This window comes from Balearica regulorum, chromosome 26 (assembly GCF_011004875.1).
Source record: "Balearica regulorum gibbericeps isolate bBalReg1 chromosome 26, bBalReg1.pri, whole genome shotgun sequence".
NCBI classification, from domain to species: domain Eukaryota; kingdom Metazoa; phylum Chordata; class Aves; order Gruiformes; family Gruidae; genus Balearica; species Balearica regulorum.
The window spans coordinates 1147439-1168349 of record NC_046209.1 but is presented as its reverse complement, the minus strand read 5'-3'; the positions used below and the strand labels follow the sequence as shown (position 1 = coordinate 1168349).

The 20911-nt window shown below is 54.6% G+C and overlaps 1 protein-coding gene across 4 annotated transcripts in view; it reads right to left on the bottom strand.

The window, feature by feature from the left end:
* Positions 1–4473: 4473 nt before the first annotated feature.
* Positions 4474–20911, bottom strand: part of GNG7 (G protein subunit gamma 7) — a 79200-nt gene continuing 62762 nt past the window's right edge. For all 4 annotated transcript variants that reach the window (XM_075736364.1, XM_075736365.1, XM_075736366.1 and 1 more), the window contains 2 exons: positions 12398–12516; positions 4474–9157 (listed from right to left, as the gene is read on the bottom strand). In XM_075736364.1, coding sequence (XP_075592479.1) covers positions 9032–9157; positions 12398–12478 — 207 coding nt within the window. In that variant the 5' untranslated portion in view covers positions 12479–12516 and the 3' untranslated portion in view covers positions 4474–9031. The remainder of the gene's footprint in view (positions 9158–12397; positions 12517–20911) is intronic.

Below are 20911 nucleotides of genomic sequence, written 5' to 3'. Positions count from 1 at the left end.
TCCCTGGTGGGGAACAGCGTGAGGTGCTCCAGGTGAGCCTGGGGGCAGCAGCAAGGGATGCAGCTGCAGCTCATCCTGTGCTCTGGGCTGCTGGCAAGGGGCCTGGCATGGCACAGTACAGCACGGCACGGCATGGCATAGCACAGGCAGCGCCAGCTCAGGGGCACCCATCAGGGTTGGTCCCTGGGAGCACCCAGGGAAAGGCAGGAGAGAAAGGGCTGGAGGGCAGGCTGAGCCTGCCTGAAACTCATTTCACTGGTGAGGCAGCAGGTCACAAGGCCCTGGTGACCCTGACCTGGGATCAGTGCTGCCATTCCTGTCCCTGGTGTCACCAGGGAGGACGCACCATGCCTGTGCCATGCAGCTACCTGTGTGATGAGTACATCAGGCCAGGCTGAGTCACAGCCCTGGGGTGGGGGGGGGTTGGGAGGGGTGGCAGCCCCTGCGTCCCCCTGCACTTCCCTCTGCAGCCCCTAGCAGCACAGCCAGCCCCACGGCGCCCTGCACACACACACCCCCCCCAGGGCCCCCCACCCCGGTAGGGCAGGACACCCACAGTGCAGCCCCAACCACAGCCCACCCCAGACCACACATGGAACCGCCCACACATGTGCTGGATCATGCACATGCATGCACACAGATGCCACACACACACCCACCCCACCCCCCCCATTGTCCCTACCTGCTCCATAGACACAGACACCCCCTGCCCCCCCCCAGATGGCAGCGTGTTGCACCCCAGGGGCCTGATCCTGCAGTGGGTCACAGGCAGGAGAGGACCCCCCCCACTACCCAGGAACCCCCAGACACGCGCGCGCACACACCCCCACCCCCCCCCCAGACAACCCCCCAGACAGCCAGGGGGCAATGGGACCCCCTCCCTGTGTACCCACAGCTCCCCCCCTTGCAGCCCCCAGCCAGGGCTGCCCAGCCCCCCTGGCCCCCTCCCAGTCTCGGTGGTGTCCCCGGGCCAGCCTGACTCACCACAGTTCTGGCAGAGCATGGGGGCGGTGGGGATCCCGGCTGGACGCTGAGCCACACTTTCCACCCGGCCAGAGCCGGCCCAGACACCGAGTGCAGCTGTGGAGTCTGGGGGGGGTGGGGGGGGTGGGTGTGCTGATTCAGCGCTGGCGGGGTCACATATGGCCGGACCCCCGCCCCCGGCCACCTGCCAGCACCGTGGCAAGGGGTGCCAGGGAGAGAGGCCCCAGGGCTGGGAACGGGGGGTCCTGGGCTGATTCAGCTTCTCTGGTGAAAGCTGTGCCCCCCCCACCACTGTGACCCCCACCCCAGCATCCTGGCTACCGCAGACACCAAGGCCACTGGCATCCTCACCATGGCCACCCCCCCACCCCCACATCACCATGGCAGTGGGGCCCTGGAGCAGGGCTGGCGGCCACACACCTTTCCTTGGCACAAGGTTCCAGTGTGCCAGCAGTGTGGGGAGCCGGCCAGGGCCAGCCCGACGCCGTGAGCATTAGTGCTGGGCGATAAATAGACCCCGGGGGCAGGGGGGAGTGTGTGTCTGTGTGTTTGCAGCGGGGCCTCATCCAGCCCGGGTGTGCAGGATGGGTCCTGGTCATGCACCCTGTGTGAGACAGCTACCCCACCCCCCACTCCAAGAACCTGACTTAGACGCATGCAAGCAAAAAACACAAGCATGTACACACACCTGGAGGCACACGGCACCCACATGCATGTGCCCTCAAGGGTGAGTGTCGTGGCTGCTCTGGGATGCACCTGAAGCCAACCAGTACTTTTCCATCCTGGCATGTGCCCCGGTTTCCATGGGAAAGGGGTGACCCCTGCCCCTGGTGGGGCTGGGGTTGATGTCAAGGTGGGGGCTGGATCTCTGTGTGTGTGTCCCCATCCCTGATTTGGGGACAGTGGTCCCCCTGGAAGAGGAGAGGAAGCCACTGTGTGCATGTTTGTGAGTGCAAGGTCCCGGTGATCTGAGGGGGCGTGGATGTAACCCCCAGGGACCCAAATGCATCTGCGCGCAAACACCCCCCCACCCCCCACCCCCCCGGAACACTGGGCTCCTGCACATCCATGCATGGAGGGGAGGGCTATGCATGTGCATGCATGCACAAACACGTGCATGCAACAGGGGGCTTAGCAGTGGGGTTTTTTGGGGGGAGGGGCCCTTCCTGGCTGTGGGGCGGCTGCGGCCAGACAGGGCCAGGCCAGATCCTGCTCCGTCTGAGCCCAGTGCGTGGGGAGACCACAGCTGCTGATTTATGAGTCTGGTCTGGGTGGCTGCTCGCGGCAGACAGCAGGGCTGGCCCCATCCCTGCGCTCTGGAAACAGGCTCTGGAGAGGGGCTCTGCTGTAAACTGGGGAAACTGAGGCACGGAACCAGAGTGGTCTCTGGTGATTGATGGGTTGTGGGGTCCCCACTCCCCTCCCACCACAAGGACTCGTGTCATGGCACACGGTGGCCGGATGCTAGAGCAGGAAGCCACCCCGTGGCGTCACGGTCACAGTCCCAGTGCGTCGTGGGTGTCCCTGCGTCACACTGGGGAAAGGAACGGCCCGGGATCCCCCCACTGTAGCGGGGGCAGGTGGTGGAGGCTGGGGGACACGCAGGGATTCCCTGTGGTGGGGTGTGGGTGGCCCCGAGCCCCGCCGCATCCCTGCGGTCAGAGTGGGGCTCTCCCTTGCCTGGGTCCCCAGGGATGGTGGGACGTGCCCAGGGCTGCATGGTGCCGGTGCACCCTGGTGCCACCTGCACACTTCTGCTGGTGCCAAACCCCTGTAGGGCTGGTTGGATCCGCATCCATCCATGCGCCACCCCAGCCACGTCCCTGCAGCCCCAGGCCACAGTGCCAGCAGCTTCCCCGAACCCCGACGCCAAGGGCAGATAATTATAGCTGCAGAGAAGCTAAAAATAGCCCTGTGAAGGAGGATGGGTTATTTTTAGCTGCGCTCCCAGCTCTATGCCATCAGGCATCCATCCCCGGTCTGTGCCGCAGCCGGCGTGGGTCCGGCAGCCTTTCATGTGTTGCCAGGCTCCAGCGCCAGGCAGGTTTGCTTTGAAGCAGGATTCCAGGAAGGCGAGAGCAGCTCCCAGCCTCCCCAACATGCATTTTAAGTGAATTTGAGTGAGTTTGAACATCTGTGAAACAGTGGGTACAGGACACCCCCCCCCCCCCACCCCCGCCCATCAGTGCAGGTCTGCTCATCCCCACCCAGCCGTGGGACACCAATGTGGGACCTTTGGCTGCAGGGGGAACCAGGCTGGCACCAACCCCACTGGAGACAGAACAGCGGCTCCAGTGAAGCCGTATCTGCCCATGTCTGCCCACGTCTGCCCACATCTCCCTGAGCTGCTGCTGGGCAGAGGCACATGGGGAAAGCATCTCCCCGCTGTGGCTCCCTGGCCTCTGCCGGGCAGACGTGCCATTGCCTGCCTGCACCGCCCTGCATGCTGATGAGCTCAGGGCCAGTCCCCCGGGACCCTGCTGTGCGTCCGGCATCCCCTGTGCAAGGAGATGGAGCTCAGCCTGAGGACCATGGCTTGGCCCTTCGGCGGCAGCAGCCAGCAGAGCCAGGCAGGCACTTCGCAGCCAGGGCTGCCCGCTGCCTGTCCAGCTGCCTGTCCCACTGCCACCCGCCCTCCCCAGCTCAGTGTTTTGGGTCAGACACTGAAAAATCCCAGCTATTCCAGGCATGCGGAGGAAGCGTGGCTGCAGACTGCCTGTACACAGCAGCACATGCATGCCTGCTGAGTCGGGGGAGCAGGAGCTGCTCCAAACCTCTCCCCAAAGCCGCCGGTGCGGAGGCCGCTGCCTTCCGGGAAAGCAGCCATGTGCTGCCAGGGCTGGCGGTGCTCCGTGTCCCCAGCCAGATCTGGCACTGGACCCCGGTGCTGCTTGGGTGGGAGCTGCCAGGAAGCCGAGCAGGGAGATGGGGCTGCTGCCAGGGCAGGCGAGGTCCCTTCCTTTTCTCCAGAAAGGGAAGAAAACACTGCTCTTGGTTTTGCTTTGTCGTGGTTCCATGGGATGAGAGGTCCTGGTGCTTCCCAGGAAGCAGGCGATGCCAAACGCCGGCTCCAGTGCTGCTGGGAAAGCCACCAGTGATGGGCAGCGTCAGGGTACTGTAAGCAGCCCCCCCCAAGGGTGGGTGAAGGGCATCCCAAAGGGGCTGCAATCCTCGGGGGGGGGTGCAGAGGGAGAGGGAGGGGGATCCCTCACCCTGTCCCACCCGCTCAGGATGCCCAAGGGCAGGAGCAGGTGGCCAAAATGCCCCAATGAAGGGAGTGAGAAGGTCTTCACCGAACCCACGTCCAGAGGAAGCAGCAGGAAGGGTCGGACATCATTACCCAGTTCCAATGACCTCCCCTCCTGCAGCCCGGTCCTTCCTGGAGGGGTGAGTGGCCGGGGGCCCCAGCTGAGCACAGGGGAACTGGGTGTCATCATCCCACCACCACCACCCCCCCCGCAGAAGACGCAGGACAGGCTGGGCAGGACATCTGGCAAAATGAAAAGTGAGCCTTTTTATTGTGTTATCAATTCACTTCTTAACAACAATTCCACAAAATATTAAACACTGTGCAAGAAATTGGTCTATGGCACACCAGAAATAAAAAAATCAGAGATCCAAAAATGCAGACGTTATGAGGAGCCTACGTTACAGACACTGATTACTTCCTAAGTACAGTCTTTACAAACCTTGATTTGCATTTGGCAACAAGATCAGAGTTTGGCAAATAATAATAGACCAGAGAGGAAAAAATAAAGAGCGCCAAGTATCAGATGCGTGGCTTCTGTTCAATGAAGTAAATGCACTATTTTTACTTTGTTAAATAAAGTTGACTTTTTTTAGTACTCAGAGGAAGGGGGGGGTCTGCTCAGCTCCGGGCATGGGAGGCTCTGGCACCGACACTGGCACCGACACCGGCACCGGCACCAAATTGCCGGAGCCTGTCAGTCTCCCGGCTGCGTTGGCGGGTGCCGTGTGGGTCCCCGGGCGTTTCCCGGCTCTGGCTGCACCGCTGGGACGGTCCCTGAGACAGGGAGGGGAGGACAAGGAAAATGGACCAAAATATTAAATAGAAGCAACATTTCCTCTCTCCCTTTTCTTTTTCAGTCTCTCTCCTCTCTATTTTTGGCAACGGCTTCACCACATGCTAAAAAGAAATGCCAGACAGATTTGGGCATGTGTTTACATCCAAAAAAAAGGCCTTTGTGGAGCCAGGGCTGCTGCACCACCGGCCCCATGCCCCACCAGCGGCACAAGGCAGGTCCCGGCTCCCCGCTCCCCCTTTGCCATCTGGAGCACTTAAAAAGTCCTGGAAAAGTGTCTTTTTTTTTTTTTCCTTTTCTTTTTTTCTTTTTTTTTTTTGGCAAATGCAATAACAAAGTACAAGCAACTACTGTAATTTGCACTTATATTTATGCTATACAAAAACATCTACAGTATGATCACAGATTTACTCAGACGAGGAAAAAAATAATAATAATAAAAAAAAAATAAAAGCTTGAGGATTTTTTTCCGCCTAACAAGTCACTCACCAAGAGACACCAGCACCTGCTGGCAGGCCCCCGCCCACTGCCGTGGCCCACCGCCATCCCCGTGCCGGGACCCCCAGCCCTGTCCCCAGGCTCCCAGAGGACTCCATGCAGATGCTCCCTGTCCCCTTCTCCCAGCTCCAGCCGCATGCCGAACGCAAACCTGCCGCCTTGCCCCACCTCCAGCACCGCGGCACAGCTCGGGCAAGACACTGGGCATGCACATGGCCCACGCGGGTGGAAGGACGAGGGAGGAGGCAGCAGACTGACCCCCATTCACTGGACTGTGGGATGCCTGGCCTGGCTTTGCTGGCAGAGCATCCCATGATGTTCGCTGGCAGAGCGTCCCATCCGGTGCTGCGGGTCCAAGCCGGCCTGCAGCAAACCCGGAGGGCTGGGGAGGGCAGGACACAGGCAGGGCTGGCACCTGCCCGGGCAGGGGGAAGCCCCCTCGGGCAGTGCGAGCCGATGATGAGGTGTGGAGGGACGCAGCCCCTGTCCGTGTCCCGAGTGGAGAAGCGTCACGCTGCTCCTGCAGTAACCTCGTCTGTGCGCTCGGTGCGAAGCAGGCAGCGCGGGCGCTCGCCTGGGTCCCCGGCTATAGCACCATGCACTGGTCTCTAACATAGAGGAAGAATCAGCAATCTGGAGTAGAAAAATAAGGCTGGAACTGTACTAGATTAAGGACAGAGGAAATTCCCTCATGGAGAAGAGAAAGCCCTGCTGCGGCAAAACCCAGGCACACCTCAGGACTGTGCTGGCTTCCTGCTACAGAATTGGCGTTCAAGAGCTTGAAGTTATGTCGGATGAAACATTTTAAAACCAAAAAAAACAACAAAAAGGCATTGCCTGTTGCTGCGCTGCCTTCGGCTGGCCGATGATGCTGAGTGTGGTGCCAGGCTGGGCTGCGAGCAGGGCTGGGGACACACTCGGCTGAAGAGGGAAATAAATCCACTTCCCTTTGCTCCGCCTTGCCAGTGCTCGTGTCGGGATGGGGTGAGATCCAGCAAACCCAGCACAAGGCTGGTGCTGGGACAGGAGCCCGTGACACAGCAGGGGGGAGACGGGAGGTTCAAAACGCTCCCATCAGTGAAGGACCCCGGGAAAGTAGCTGCAAGATGTACACAGGAGGTGCTGTGGTTTGCATTGGTGTTAAAAATGTGGGGGGGTTTCCAACTTTGTTTAAAAAGGCAATTGATCGTGTACTTAAAAAAAGTGAGATGGCGAGATACCTGCAACCAAGAAGTGTAAATGGAGCATCTCTGCCAACCACAGCCTCCGCCGGTGCTGCCCAGCCAGCCGTGTGCCAGGTTGGCACTGAAGAGGGTCAGGCTGTCCTCAGCCCAACACTCCACAGCCCACCCCTGCATCGCGGGAGGACGACCCTCTGAGCAGCCCTTCCTCCTGGAAGATGCCCCCCCACCCTCCCCGGGTCCCAGCCGCATGGCCGCAGGCTCTGCTCCTCTCCCTGCCTTTGCCTCCCGCACCAGTCCGGACCATGAACTGGCCTCCGGCAACACCCTGTGCAGCTCCCCGTGCCTTGGAACACCATCAGCCTCCAAAAATCAGTCAGCAATGCCTCCCAGTGCCCTGCCTGGACCAGCGACTCTGACCGGCGTCCCGTATGGACTGCAGGGTCTCCACCCTCCACCTGAACCACCACAGAAAGCGTGAGCCCAAAAAGCTGGACCCGAGGGTCTACTCCAGCCTCCCTCCCTCTCCCGGGTGCTCCTGGTGGACGTGGCGATGGGAAGAGCTTCCCTCTCCCACAGAGGGGTCGGCCATGCGCAGTTTCCATCCCAGTAGGAGGTCGTGGCATTTCAAATCAAATCCAAAGCACCGGGGGAATGGGAAAAGTCCCAGGATTTCACATCAGGGGAATTTTTTTCTTTTAATCCTTCCAAAAACCAAAACTTGGCACCACCTGTATTCCGACACCTACACAGGGTGCTTGTGTTCAGGGTAAGCGGGAATGGGTACCGGTGTGCCAGTTAGGAAACTGAAACGTGCCTCTGCCTACCACAGGGAGCATTTGCCGTCCTCTGAGGAGCCACCGAGCCCCGGGCTCTGCCCCACGGACACAGACCGGGCTCGGTCGCTTAACCCCAACACTCCGGACTCATCCTCTCCCCGGCAGAGCTGGACGCCAGGGAGCGATCCCACGGCTCCAACGGCCGCAGAACACCCAGCACACCGGGGCGGCAGCTCCGGCAATGAGGGGAAACGTGGTGGGACATCCCTGAGCTCTGATCTTTCTCCTGAGCATCCGTCTGCCCTGGCACGGAGCCACCGGGCTCCATGGCTGCCATTGCTCCACAGGACTCTGTGGCAGGCAGCGGGAGGAAGGCTCACCTGCTTGTCCCCTTTTCCTCACGGGCTGCTCTGGACTGGGCTATCCCCAGCTCTGCAGCATGTGCATTTACCATCGGTAATCGCATTTAAAGATTTCCAAGGGATGGGAACCCAACTATTTATTCTACAGCCTTACTCTCATCTCCCCGAATTAACTGGGTTTAGTGGAACAAATTCCACTTCCCACTCTTGGTGAGAAAAAGGGAGATGGGAAATGCTGGTAAATCTGCCAATTTTAGTGTTTTGGACTGAGACTCTCCAAAAGGCCAATTTTAAAAGATTTCTCTTGTGATGCTGCACAACAGAAAGCCCCTTCCCCGCCCCCCCCCCCCCCGGGTACAGTCCCGTTTGGGGAAAAACAGTGGTAACAACACAGAGAAACCCCAGAAGCCATTGGAGTGGCTCGCCCCCTGCCTCTCCCATGCCTCGGGCTTCCTAATGCCACTCATGGAAACTCCCCTGGCCTACAGATCCGTAGATCTGATGCCAGAGAGTATTTCCCTGCGGTGCCGTCCCCTCGTCTGAGCAGAGCCATGCGGCACAGGGAAGGACCCCCCGGCCTCCACCCTCCTCCCCCCCAGCCCCGGTTCATCCATTTGCAACAGCGATTTTTGAGCCGTGTTTTGGTTAGTGTTTTGGGTTTTTTTTTGTACTAGTTTTGTACAAAATAGCTCCTCACCTGGACTCTTCTCCCTTGTTCCCTCTCAAGAAACAGAGCAAATTCTTGCAACAATGCGCTAATTGGAAACTAATTGCATCAGACCCACTCAGAGATTTGTTCAAAGCTTCCACCAGCGAGGTCCTGCTACTCAGATCTTGCATCTCATTGGCAGATGCAATGAACTCCCTGCTGCCTCCACCACCCCGGTACCAATTTTGAATGTTGCTATTAAAAATACTCCCCCCACCCCTCAAACCAGATTTGTTTTGTTTTGTTTTGTTTCCTGTTTTTAAATTTTAACCCCTCTCAGTGTGGCACCTGCCCAGGAGCAGCCATCCTTCCCTAAACCACTTGCAATATTATTTTTTTTTTTTGAGATTTAAGTTCTATTTGAATCCAACATTTAGTGTTTACCCTTCGGTGCAGTTGTAAGTTTGTAGCTTGGTTTCAGTTGATGGAGAACGGTGCCCTGCCTGAGAGATCGCACGTGTCGGAGCGAGGAAAGCTATAGGATGATACAAGGCTTTTTGTCCTTAAAAGGATTCTCCGAAGCGGGCACTCCAACCAGCAGCGGGTCGTTCCTGGCATGTTGCTCGCAGTAATTCATTAGCTCAGAAGATGCTTTCGAGACCTAAATGTTGCAAGAAAGCAGAAGGTTAGTGAGAAAATTCAAGTGAGGGTGCAGAGCTCAGTCCACGCAGCACTGCCGACTGTTTTCCGGGCTCCGTGGGGAGGAAGAGACCCAACGTTCAGCTTTTCATAACAGAAACTTCGGAGATGGTGACTAATGAAAAGGGGAAATTGTCACAGAAAAAAGTTTGTAAGGTCTGACATAAATAAAGCGATGGGAAAACTACTCCCAGCTGACAGCAAGAGATTTAAAAGAAGGTATTATTGTCCTCTTTTTTAAGGGCTTTGGGATAAAAAAGAAAAGAAAAAATGCCTGCTTGAGAGCGGCCATCCTCTGATGTTAAAAATGGAGGTTTTGAAACAGTTAGAAACTATTACTTAAGGGTCTGCTTATTTTAGTTCAAAGACATCTTCTGGGAATCGAGAGCCCAGAGCGGCCGGGCTGAGAGGGGACAGCGGTGGTGGGCGAGCACCGTCTGGCTGCCAGGAGGGCGGGAGGCACCAGCAGAGTCCAGGCAGGGAGGTGCCAGCAGCTCTGGGGACTGACAGCAGCCCCTTTTTTTTTTTTAATTAACTTAATAACTGGTTGATCACAAGGCAAACACAAAACATATGATGCAACCAGACCAAATCTGGAAGGCCCAGATGTGACCTGTTGTGGCCGCAGAGCTTTATGGCAGTGGGTCCCTTGCCGGGATCTCCACAGCAACTCACCCCCTCCCAGCTGAGCCGAGCTGTGATCTGGGGGCATGAAAAGCTCCCACACGCCACCTCCCCGCTCTCATTGCGGCACTACCAGGGGTCACCGTGCTCTGCAGCCTCACAGAGGATGCTGCAGCACGCAGCCAGCATGGCCGCTGCCGATATAACCTGCCCAGCAGGAATGTGCAGTTGCATGCCCTAATTATGAAACTTTCCAGCAGCAACTGAAAGGAGGAGAAATGGCGCTTGCAATAAACCCCCAAAGTGAGGAGGAGAAATGGTGCTTGTGATAAAACCCCAAAGCGAGGAGGAGAAACGGCACTTGCGATAAAACCCGGGTTCTCTGCAGCTTTGGGCGAAGCAGTTAATCTGTGCTTCCACGCCACAGTGGGGGCTTCCTCCTCCTTTTTCTGGTGTCTCCTGGAAAAGCAGCTCCAGAGACCGCATTGGACTTTTGTGGGAGTCTCTAGGTATTATTGCAATATTAAGTATTAAATTCCTAACCAGTAACGAACACTTCTAATGAACACCAACTGCTGCTGGCCTGCACTTACACATACTTATCATGTACATTAGGATCCAACAGCTCTGCAGAGACAAGGTCAAGGCACTACCTCAAACCTATTACTCAAAGAAGACAGTAATTACTCCTAAACTCAGAGCAAAGCAAGGAGAAAGAGATTAGCTTGCCGGGAGTGCGGCTGAACCTGTTATGAGAGCAAGTGGGCTGGAAAGCTCCTCACTCCTCTCAAAGCTTCAGCTGCAGGAATGAAGGGAAGGAAGAGCCAGATGCAGTCGCTAGGAAAGGCCTGGCCCTTCTCTAGCAGACATATGGGCTGCTCAGGCCAGGGAGGGGAAAAATCGCAGCGTGGCAGCAGGGCTCTGCCCGGCTGCAGCGTCGGATGCTCTGTCAGACCTCGCGGGGAGGAATCGAAGGGCATTTCTCACACTGCCGCTCTCGCTGCTGCCACAGCTTCGCCAACAGCTTGCGGGGCAGCCCAGTCCCCTCATCTCAGAAGCGTATAAGCTCATTTATCTGCAGGCAACTCAGTTGCGAGGTAGGGAGAGGAGGAGCTGGAGGAGCAGGCACTTGTTTGACACCGTACTTAGGAGCTGGCACGCTCGCCCGAGAGCTGGGTTTGCGGGTCGTGGCTTTATTGAAAGCTCACCCAGACAGCATGTGTTCTCCACTCAGCCTAAACAGCAGCTTGTTGTGGTCCCACCACTGTTGTTCTTTCCCAGCAAAGCATTTAAGGTAGTTGCAGCTACAAAGGTCAGTAAGTATGTGCACACCCTCCTTCCTCCTCAGCGTGCGCCATTTGGGATCTTGGAGCTGAGACACAGTCATTCTTAGGAGAGTCAGCAACGGCTGTGCTGGGGGAAGACCTGGCATTTAATTTGTCTTCCCTAAAATGGCCTCGCTGCTGGGTGCACCGCTGGAGTCTGGAAAGTGGTGGCCCTAAAACCAGCTACAAAACCTCACAGCTTTAAAAAAAGAAAAGATACTCGAAGCAGCAGCAGCTCCTCCTGCACATCTAAACCAGAGATGACAGAGGATCTGCTGCTGCAGAACTACCAGGGACTGAAAGTCAAAGGAAACATTCTTTGACCAGGAAACTAAATTAAAAACTATCAGGTGGATTTAACACCTATGTATTTTACAGTATTTCAGTTTCGGTGTGCCTTTCATTACCATGCACGGGGCTTTCCATTGCGTGACTTACTGACAAGTGGCTTTCCATGAACAGATCTCATCTCTCCCCTCCTGGGTAGTTTCTCGGAGGGATGGGCAGCGGAGCAGGGTGACTCCCGGTTCCTCCATGGTTCAAGAGGTGTAAATTCAGAGAGTGCCCAGGGGTTTCCCGCTCACAGAGCTGGGACTTGCTGCCCACATGCTAATATTTGTCTCCAGCAAAGGCTGCTCTCCAGAGCTCACGTGGCTGAATGAGCCTGGGTACTGCAATCACCGAGCTGGTTCCTGGAATTAACTTTCCCTGGTTCTACCACAAACATGCCTTGAACCAGAGTGAAGGCATGCCACCATCCCTTTTCATTTACAAGAAATGGGAATAGCAGCAGCTGAGAAAGAATTGTGCAGGCAGCGACTTTCTGAGAGAAACCGCATATGACAGCAAAGCCATCCTGAAAAAAAAAAAAGGGAAACAAGACCAAGGCACACATGAGCATGACCTGCAGAGCTTTACTGGGTCTGGCCCCTGCAGCTTTGGTGCCTTCAGGGGCTGCATGTGCCCAGCTGAGCTCCAGGAACTTACTCCAGTGGCTGGTCTACCCTTGGATCCTGTGGTCACCTCTAACACCTCAGAGAAGCTGCCCAGGCTCTGAAGTCACCTCCTGGTACAAGCAATGCCCGTAGGAAGGGGTCTCATCTAGAAACACTGCAATATCTGAGCTAGAGACATCGCAGCAGCATGCACGTGCTCAGAGAAAACCCAAAACACTTGCCCAGGGACCCTTCCTGCTCCATCCCTCCCCACCCCAGACACAGCACGTGTCGTACTGCTCCAGCTCCCATGCTCACCTTGATCCTCTCGATGCCGGCTTCGATGCGGAGCTGCTCCACCAGCTTCCGGGCCTGCGCTATGTTGTTAGTGGTTGACATTGTCTGCCATCGGCTCCAGGCCCCAGCACGCAAGAATACTGCAAAACAAGAAGGGGGGAGGGGGGGGTTGGGATCGTGCACGAAGCCGCTGGGGCACCAGGCACCATCTCAAAAAGGGTTGTGTACTGTGTCCTCACCAACAGCCACGTGCAAAGGGCTTCCACGAGCTCTAAGCTGATGACACCAACTTAACGTTTCCTGATTTTGCTTCAAGTTCTCCTTTCCTTTAAATGGCACTCTTGGTGCACTCTCTTCAGGCTTTTTTTTTCTTTGATTAAAAAAACAACAAAGAGAAACTTGCCAACGAGAGGGGAAAAATGAAACTTCTGCAGAAAGTCCTGCCAGATGCATTCAACTGACTGACTGGAAAAGCGAACAGAAATTTTCCAGCCCATGTAACCTGCCACGCACCGCTCGGAGCGAGTCAGGCAGGGGGAAGGCGGATGGGTACGCTGCTCAACCGTGACCACACGCAGCTCCTGGATGTTCACCTCACTTTTTATCTGTTCGTTGCACTGCTCCCTTCATCCTGCCCTGACCCCTGTGTCAGGATTTCCTCTGCACAAAGAGGCTCCAAGCAGCAACTAGAAACGCTCAATACTGTACAAACTCAGACCTATGCTATTTATCCATCATTTTGCAAATCGATGTCCCAGGAAAAAGTAGAGTAAGAAAGAGAGACGGACGGTCCCAGGCTGGGTGGCAGGTGGTGAGTCAGGGCTCGGGCAAGGGGCAGAGTTTTCTCAGATGCCGAAGCACAGGATGGAAGCAAGGGACAGGCAGCGAGGCACAGGGGGATACGAAAGCACAAGAGGCACCAATAGCTCATGTCTCAAGTGGACCTTCCACAAAAATGGTGCAAAATAAAGGCCCGGCTGAACACGCAAAGGAGAAGAGCACTGCAGGGTGAGCTGGAGTCAGAGCAGGACTGGAGCTTTGCTGAAGCACACTCCTTTCCATGCACCAAGTCTGGTCTCTGAGGGTCTTGCAGACCCCGTCCAGCTGCCAAACTCTGCGCCCATCCCCGGCCATGCCGATTGTAGGGCTTTAATGTGCCTGTCACCTGGCCGAGTGCAACCCACACTTGGGGCCACGTCCCTGCAACTGCCCTGCTGCAGCCAGGTGTCCCGGCAGGGAGAACGCAGGCGGTTAAACAACCTTCCTTGAAATTTAACAGCGGCAACTGAAGAAGTTTGTCTATGAAACCAATATAATCCATCATTGTCACTCAGGCCAGAGCCGTGGGGCAGCAGTCAGGGCTGAGCACAGTGGAGGGCAGCTCTGGCCATGCCATCCCAGCCGGACTCTCTTGGCCAGACACAATTCTCAGGTCGTTTCTTTATGATCATCTCCATGGGGCTGCTGCAGAGGTGGCAGGAAAAGTCACTTCCTTGCCCTGCCTGGCAGTGACTCAGTCCCTGACCACTCAGTAACGGCGGGGAAGAGGGGGAGAGGGCTGCAGCGAGTACCACCTCGCACCTCCCACCTCCCGCCGCCTGACAAACCATTAGATGATGCTGGGCGGAGGAAAGAGCCAAAGCAAACACAGGGTGAGATACCAGCGGCGCTCCTGGCGCCCCAGCCAGCCGCCCACTGCAGTCCTTCTGTGCTAGCTTTAATTAGAGGCTCCTTCAGTCTTCTCCCCGGGACTGGCAGCTTCAAAGCAGATGCTGAACTGCTGCCTTTACTGCGGGGGAAGAAAGGGGGGAGTGTCTGCCCCATCTAAAATCCTAGCAGACTTGAGCTTTCTCACCTATGTTTAGACATTAAGGGAGTTTATTCCAGACCGCAACGGCACTCTCGGGGATTATTTTGCTTGGCAGCAGCATGCATGTGCTGCACTTTCCAATCCCCGAACGGCAACTGAGTTTCATTTGCAATGCTGGATGCTGTGGGAGAAAACAAACGGTACTTCAGCCAGCATTACCGACTCTGCCATGAGACGATTCCCTGAATTAGCAGGGTTATTCGGAAATCTCTGCCTCTAGAGTCCTGGAAGACATTAGTCAGGATGATATGGGAAGCCATGCTGTTGAAATAAAGTCTTGGTACTATGGAAATTGGGAGAAGAAACCAGGCTGGTCTCCGGGGAAGGATCCTCCTCTCCTGCCCCGAATTTCTAAGCCACAATGCTGCGAGAGGCTGGGATGGTTTGCAGCAGAGCAGGATGTCCTCACACTGGCAATGCTGGTGTCACACCTCAGCTCAGACTTGGGCCTTGGTGAAACGGCACCGTGTCTTTAGCCAAAGGGTTCAGAGTCCTACAACAAGCTTGACCAGCACCCAAAGTTCCACACTGGGATGCCCATCCACACACAATGAGCTGCCTTGCCTGGCACAGTGGACGGGTGCTCATCCCAGCCATCCTGACACGGCACGGGGTACACTCCGCTCTGGTCTCTTTTCCATGAGAAAGCAGCACCTCCAGGTCATAACACTTTATTTTGGGAGACAGCTTGCTCCTTTTGCTCCTTCAGCATCAAGTGCTTTGCTCCTTTTGCTCCTTCAGCATCAAGTGCTATATAGACCCTAGCCCTCCGAGTTCTTTGGGATTTCAGAACTGCAGCTTGCGTTCAGCCCTGCTGTTGATTCCCTACACAGGCTGAGCAGGAGCTGGACATCAGCTGCACGAGTGCTACTGTCAATTTTTATGTATGTCATTAATTCCTGGAAAAAGCCAGAAAGTTTTGTCCGTTAGGCCAAAAGTTTTGCCCTTGTGGCCATCTGATCAGCTGCATTTCCAAAGAAATCCCTGCTAACAGCACGTGCTGCGGTGGGGGCAGTTACCATGAAGCATGCAAAACAGCATAGGCAGCAGCAGGACCGGGAAGAGCTCCGTCTCAGTCAGGCTCTTTCCAAATCCATACTGTGAACTTCAAAGACCTCCCCACTGCAAACAGTTCACTCCTCATTGACAAAACAATTCTTCACCTGGATAAAGAGTTAGCAGGCAGCTGGAGGAAAAAAAAAATACAAGCAATCAGATATAATTTATGATTGCACCAGCACAAGATCACCTGCTTGTACTTTCCCAGTTTCCTGTTTATGGAACAAGGCTGATGAATCAGCTGAGGGTGAGTTACTTAAGGGAACTTCTGCTTCTGCCACAGCGCTGGGAGTCGCACAGCCTGTGTCTCTGTCTCCACAGCACCCTGCGGTGCTGGGGACAACAGCCTGGCTGGAGGAAGGATGCATTTTTGCTATGTACAGCATGGGGAGAGTCCTGCTGCAGGGCAGTAACTGTCAAACTCCTGCAGCGTTTTTGAGTTCGAGCTGCTGGCTTGGGTAGGGGAACCGGCCATGCTCCAGGAGTGCTCTGCCCAGCAGGAGTTTAAAAACGGCTTGTTAACGTTGGTGAATAATTAACTAAGCACGTCATTAGCAACTGGAGACCATCAATACAAAAAGATCCAGTGGGCTGCTGCATGGCACGTGAAGGGCATCCTTGGGTTTTTTTAAAAGCCAAAGCAAACCTTAAAGATGTCATTCAGCAGACTTATAGGGGTGTGGAAATAACTTGTGAGGTAAAGGTATTTGGAAAACAGCCACGCAGAAGCATGCAGGGTACAGTATGTGTGATGCAAATCGGGATGACATGCGGGACGCAACTACATCATCCCTTTTCCAACCTTTATGTTTTAAACAAATCACCATTTGGAAAAGGACAGGGAGCCGATGTCTGCAGCTGGGCCTGGGGAGGAAGCAGAGGACACTCAGGACACCCAGGCCTTGTGCACATCCATCCCCCTGCCTCTGCTCTGTCATCTGACCACAGAGAAATCATCTGTACAGCCAGGCTTCCTTCCTGCAAGACGGGTGAAGCCTTTGGTGTTTGGCCATGACCAACCTCCTGCTGCCCCTGCCCGCAGAGAGTGGCTGACTTTTCCTTTCCCAGTATCTACTCATGACTCAACAGAATGACGACGCCAGTCGCGTTTTGCTGAGTTACGAACAGACATCATTCAGCAGGAAATAAATCTTCCACATCTTTGCCAGAGCACCTTCTGCCCTCGCAGCTAATCCATCTTCCGCTTCTCCCCGGCAGCGCTGCCCAGAGAGGACAACCCAATTTTCGGAAACGACTCCTATTGCGTTAAGGCAACGTTAATTTGGGTGTGCATTTTTCACGCTGTCATGTAAGTGATTCCAGGAGGGCTGAAGTCATCAGACGGTCTTGCAACTCTCTGGGCTGCCGTCCCTGTTCCTCCAGCAGCGGAGCAATCTGGCAGGCGGCTGCAGATCCCAGACCGCGGAGGTATTAACAGGGCTCGGGCTGCAGCAAGGTGCCACACCTATCTGGTTGCAGGACGGTGTATGAAAAATACTGCTGCAGCAAGTTAAACACTGAAAATTAATGAAAATTAAGAAAACATGAGAGCACGGACAATGACATATATTATTCAGTTGTGTTTCAAGGTCAACGCCAACAAAAGCAGCAGTGAGGGAGGGTTATGAAACCTTGCAGCAAATAAACAGGGGGCCAGGAGTGCAGGCAAGGGGCAGAGCAGACTCAAGAATGAAGCAAACAAGTCCCGAGTTACGATTTGACTGCAACACAAACATCCCGTTAGCACTTCTGCCTATTTTAGGAAAAGCACTGGAGGACAGAGTTCCAACAGTTAAGTTAGGATAAATTCTGGAGTGATCAGGATTTGCTGTTTTAAACTGGTTTGCATATTATGAACTGAAAGCAGGTCAGGATGCTCATAACTATGTCCCGCCTCAGCTCAGTCGTTGACTCAAGAACAACCACAAACGGCCTCTTCTAGATCAGGTTTCATGACTGAACAAAAGAATTTAAAGGATCACAATAAGCGTTGCAAAAGCAGGTTTCTTGTGTTCACATTCTTCATATACCTTCAGCAAAAGTAGTTTTTCAAGGTTTACAAAGCAGGGTGCTCCAATGTTTCCATTGAGGCAAGCGTGAAAAGGGCATTTACATGGGACTGTTTTGCACTTTCAACACCGAGTATCTGTTCTGCACAGCCCTCTGACGTCAAAGCAGGACTGGCTTCTGACTACAGAGCAGGCAGCTCCGCTTCTCACTGAGGTTTTCTTTTTCACAAGCTAATTCTTCATGTACCAGGTAGGTTGCAAAGGTAATGATTCGGGCTACTTTAGTGGGGAAAAAAACCCAACGAAAACCAGTGCAGCTCTTGAGTCAGAAGCGTGCAGCAGCAGCGGTGACAGCAGCACTGGCTCTGACGAGCTGTGACTCAGCACAAGCTCCATGTCGAAGCAGACACCTCCTCCATCAAGCATCTTGGTCTGGCTCCGAGCAGGGCTTTGCCCACTCAGCCCTTTCATCCATTTCCCAACCCTGTCCCAGCGGCACTTCCCGGCTCCGCTTGGAGACGAGGGATCCCACAAGCCCTGCGGCACAGAGCAAGGTCGCTGCAGGACGGGGCTCGGCTGTGCACCCCACATCTTGCTCCATCCCGCAGGATGCACGGTGGGACCCTTTGTCTCACCCCACCTGCCCACCCAACATAACCCTACCCTTGGCGCCACAGCGAAACATTACAACAGGATCCAGGTCACGAGGATGAAACTGCAACCCTCGGCATCACAGCGTGCCAAGAAACTGGGCTTGCCTTAGCACGCCTCTGATCTGCGCCTTGAGACGTATGCCGCTGCGCTGCAAGGCTTACACCCAAAACTGTTACTCATTGACCTCTGCACAAAACCCTTTTTCTTTTTATGCAATCAGTGCCACCTGCACGCTCCCACCTGCAGCCTCTCCAGACGAACAGCAGGAAGCATTACGCTAGGAAAGAAATATGCACTGATCCCTCTAGTTTCTGAATTCTTCCCATGCTTCTCATAGCTGGAAGCAGCCACTCCTAGCAGGCTAAACAAACAAGTGAACATCCGAGTAACTGCCGGAGTTATGCTTCTTTTGTCTTCCCACCCCCAGATAAAATACAACCATGAGACTGGTGCTTATGGATGTCCCTGTCTCGATGGAAAGCACCAGGAGAGCACATCTCCAGCAGCCTGTGCAGCTCACACCCCGCAGCATCTTCCAGCCATCCTCCCATCATGGGGCCAGTGGGACAAGGTACGAAGGGATGCAGGAAGATGGTTGGGGGAGAATGTGCCCCTGGATCTCAGCCTTGACCGAACCGTGCTTTTAAAGAGCAGCCTGACCACCAGCAGCATTTCACCACAGCACACATGCATTCACTGGAGGGTGAAACGCCCTGCATCACTGAGATGGTATCAATTCTGGAGCCACAGAGGTGCATAAAACCATCTCCCACACAATCACAGGCAACGCTGGTTCAGCAACCTTCCCCGGTAGCCCAAGGGCACTGGACCCCCCCAGCTCGCAGCCTGCCGTGCTGGGAGACCGAGCAGCCAAGGCCCATGCTATGGAGCAGCTCCCTCCCAGGCAAAAGCCTGCAGCCCCTCTGCTGAGGCCCAAGACTGAGGCCAGGCACCCACCGGCAGCCCCAGCACAGGTGCGGAGCACCATGCACCTTGCCAGAGCAACCCTGCACCGAGCCGAGCTGGTGCCAGGAAAGCAGGGGGGGACAACATGAAGGGGGGAGCCTGAGACTGGTAACCCAGTGTAAAGCCACTCGGTCGTTACTGCTTTTAAAGATGACCTCATGCTTTTCTGCAACAGAAAAAGGCTGTTAGGGCGATGGCATTTACTCCCTGTCTGGGCAGAACAAAGCAGGCTCCTTTTTTCTTTTACACTTCCTGCATCAGTAGCTTAACAGCTGAATAAGCTATTGAATTTTTTCCTAAGTGCAGCAATTTTTTTCTTTTTTTTTTTTCCCTCCTCCTTTAAGACCTTCAGATTTCTATGGCGTGGGACAATACTCGGCGAGAGCGCACAGAGAGGAGCTTGCCTGAGGAGCCATCCCAGTATGCAGAAACGTTCCTTAGAGGCAGCTATGGGAAGCACTGGGCTTCACTCTGCTTCTTGCTCAGGACAAGGGTTTATCCACATTTCAGTGTTGAAACGATCCAGCTTATTTTTCCACACCTTATTCTGCATAACCTGCAGCTTGACCGGCATGATGAGCACAGATGAGGGGCAGGGAACCGAAAGCATTTAACTTTAGCAATAAACGAGTTGCCAAAGTGCCCATAAGCTCCTTAGATTTGCAAAATGTCCCCTCATGCTGTCCCTCCCCAGATAAATTATAGCTCCTTACAACAGGTTGTAACTAGGCCACGTATTTTACTTCATGTCGCTCCTGCAGCTGCCAGCAGCTCTAGCCCAGCAGTGACAGACCCTTCGGAGCTGCTGTCACCGGGACCCAGCCTTGGGCTCCAGCCCACTTTTAATGTACTAGAAGCTTAAAATCACATCACTACTTAGACCAAGAGAAGTCCTACCCTCACTTTCAGGTCCATATTGAGAGCAATTTGTTTTTCAGGGTTTATTTTCCCCCCAGCTCCAGTATCTTGGTATGTCTGTTTCCAGATGGAAACAACCCAAGCCCATGTGTCAGAACTTTGATATTTTTTTTTGACATGCAGAAGTAAATTTGCCCCCCCCCCCTTTTTTTTTTTTTTCACAATCTGGGTGGGAAGGCAGTGTGTCCACTTTTCTATTTGTGCTGTTACACAGAAACCCCATAGCTCTGAGTCTCCAGGGTTTCCCCAAGGGAAGGGAGCATTCCTACGGCAAGGTATGTCTCCGGCAAAAACAGGGCTTGGAGCATGAAGCCATGCAGAGCAGGGCAGCAGTGGGCTCAGCCCTGGTGCCCTGACAAGTTTCTGCCCAAATTTCGGAGGCAAGCAGCACGGCCGTTCAATGAAAAGGATGGCATGACTGGTTGTGTTCTTCTCGGGTATCTGTGTCTCACGTTAACAGCAACTAGCGTGTAGTACGGCTCTAGGAGAGAGGGCACATGTCTCAGATACAGCTCTGTCTTTACCAGAAGATCCATTAATTGCTGAAGTATTTTGTCTTTTGAACTGCTCTAGTTTTAAACTGGTCAAGGATTTTGGAAGGAGAGCGCAGCCCTAGAGACGCATAGCTCCATTTCCTTCCAATTAAAGGAAACGATTACCTGGCTGAGAGAACGTGAAATCCTGCGGGACGCATCTGCCAGCTAAGCTGCAGAACATTCAAGAGACCTTGTTTCCAGGGTAGCCTGAACCCCCCCGCAGTTAACTCATGCTGTCGTATTATGTCTGGCTTTAAACTGCCCCTTCTCTCCAATTTCTCTGCAGCAGCTTTGGTGCCAGCTGGGTGGAGACCTCTGGCAGGACTGCCAGGGCAACTGCACACAGTCACCACCCTGGTGCTGCAGATTGTGTACCCTGAGTCACTGAAGCACATTCCAACCTTATTTTTAGACCACGCCATTAAAAAAAAAACAACAACAAAAAGGCAAGCAGAATGCAAAGGTATTTACATCAGTTACCTGGAGCCATCACCCAGAGGCAGCAACACAACCAACAAGGCAC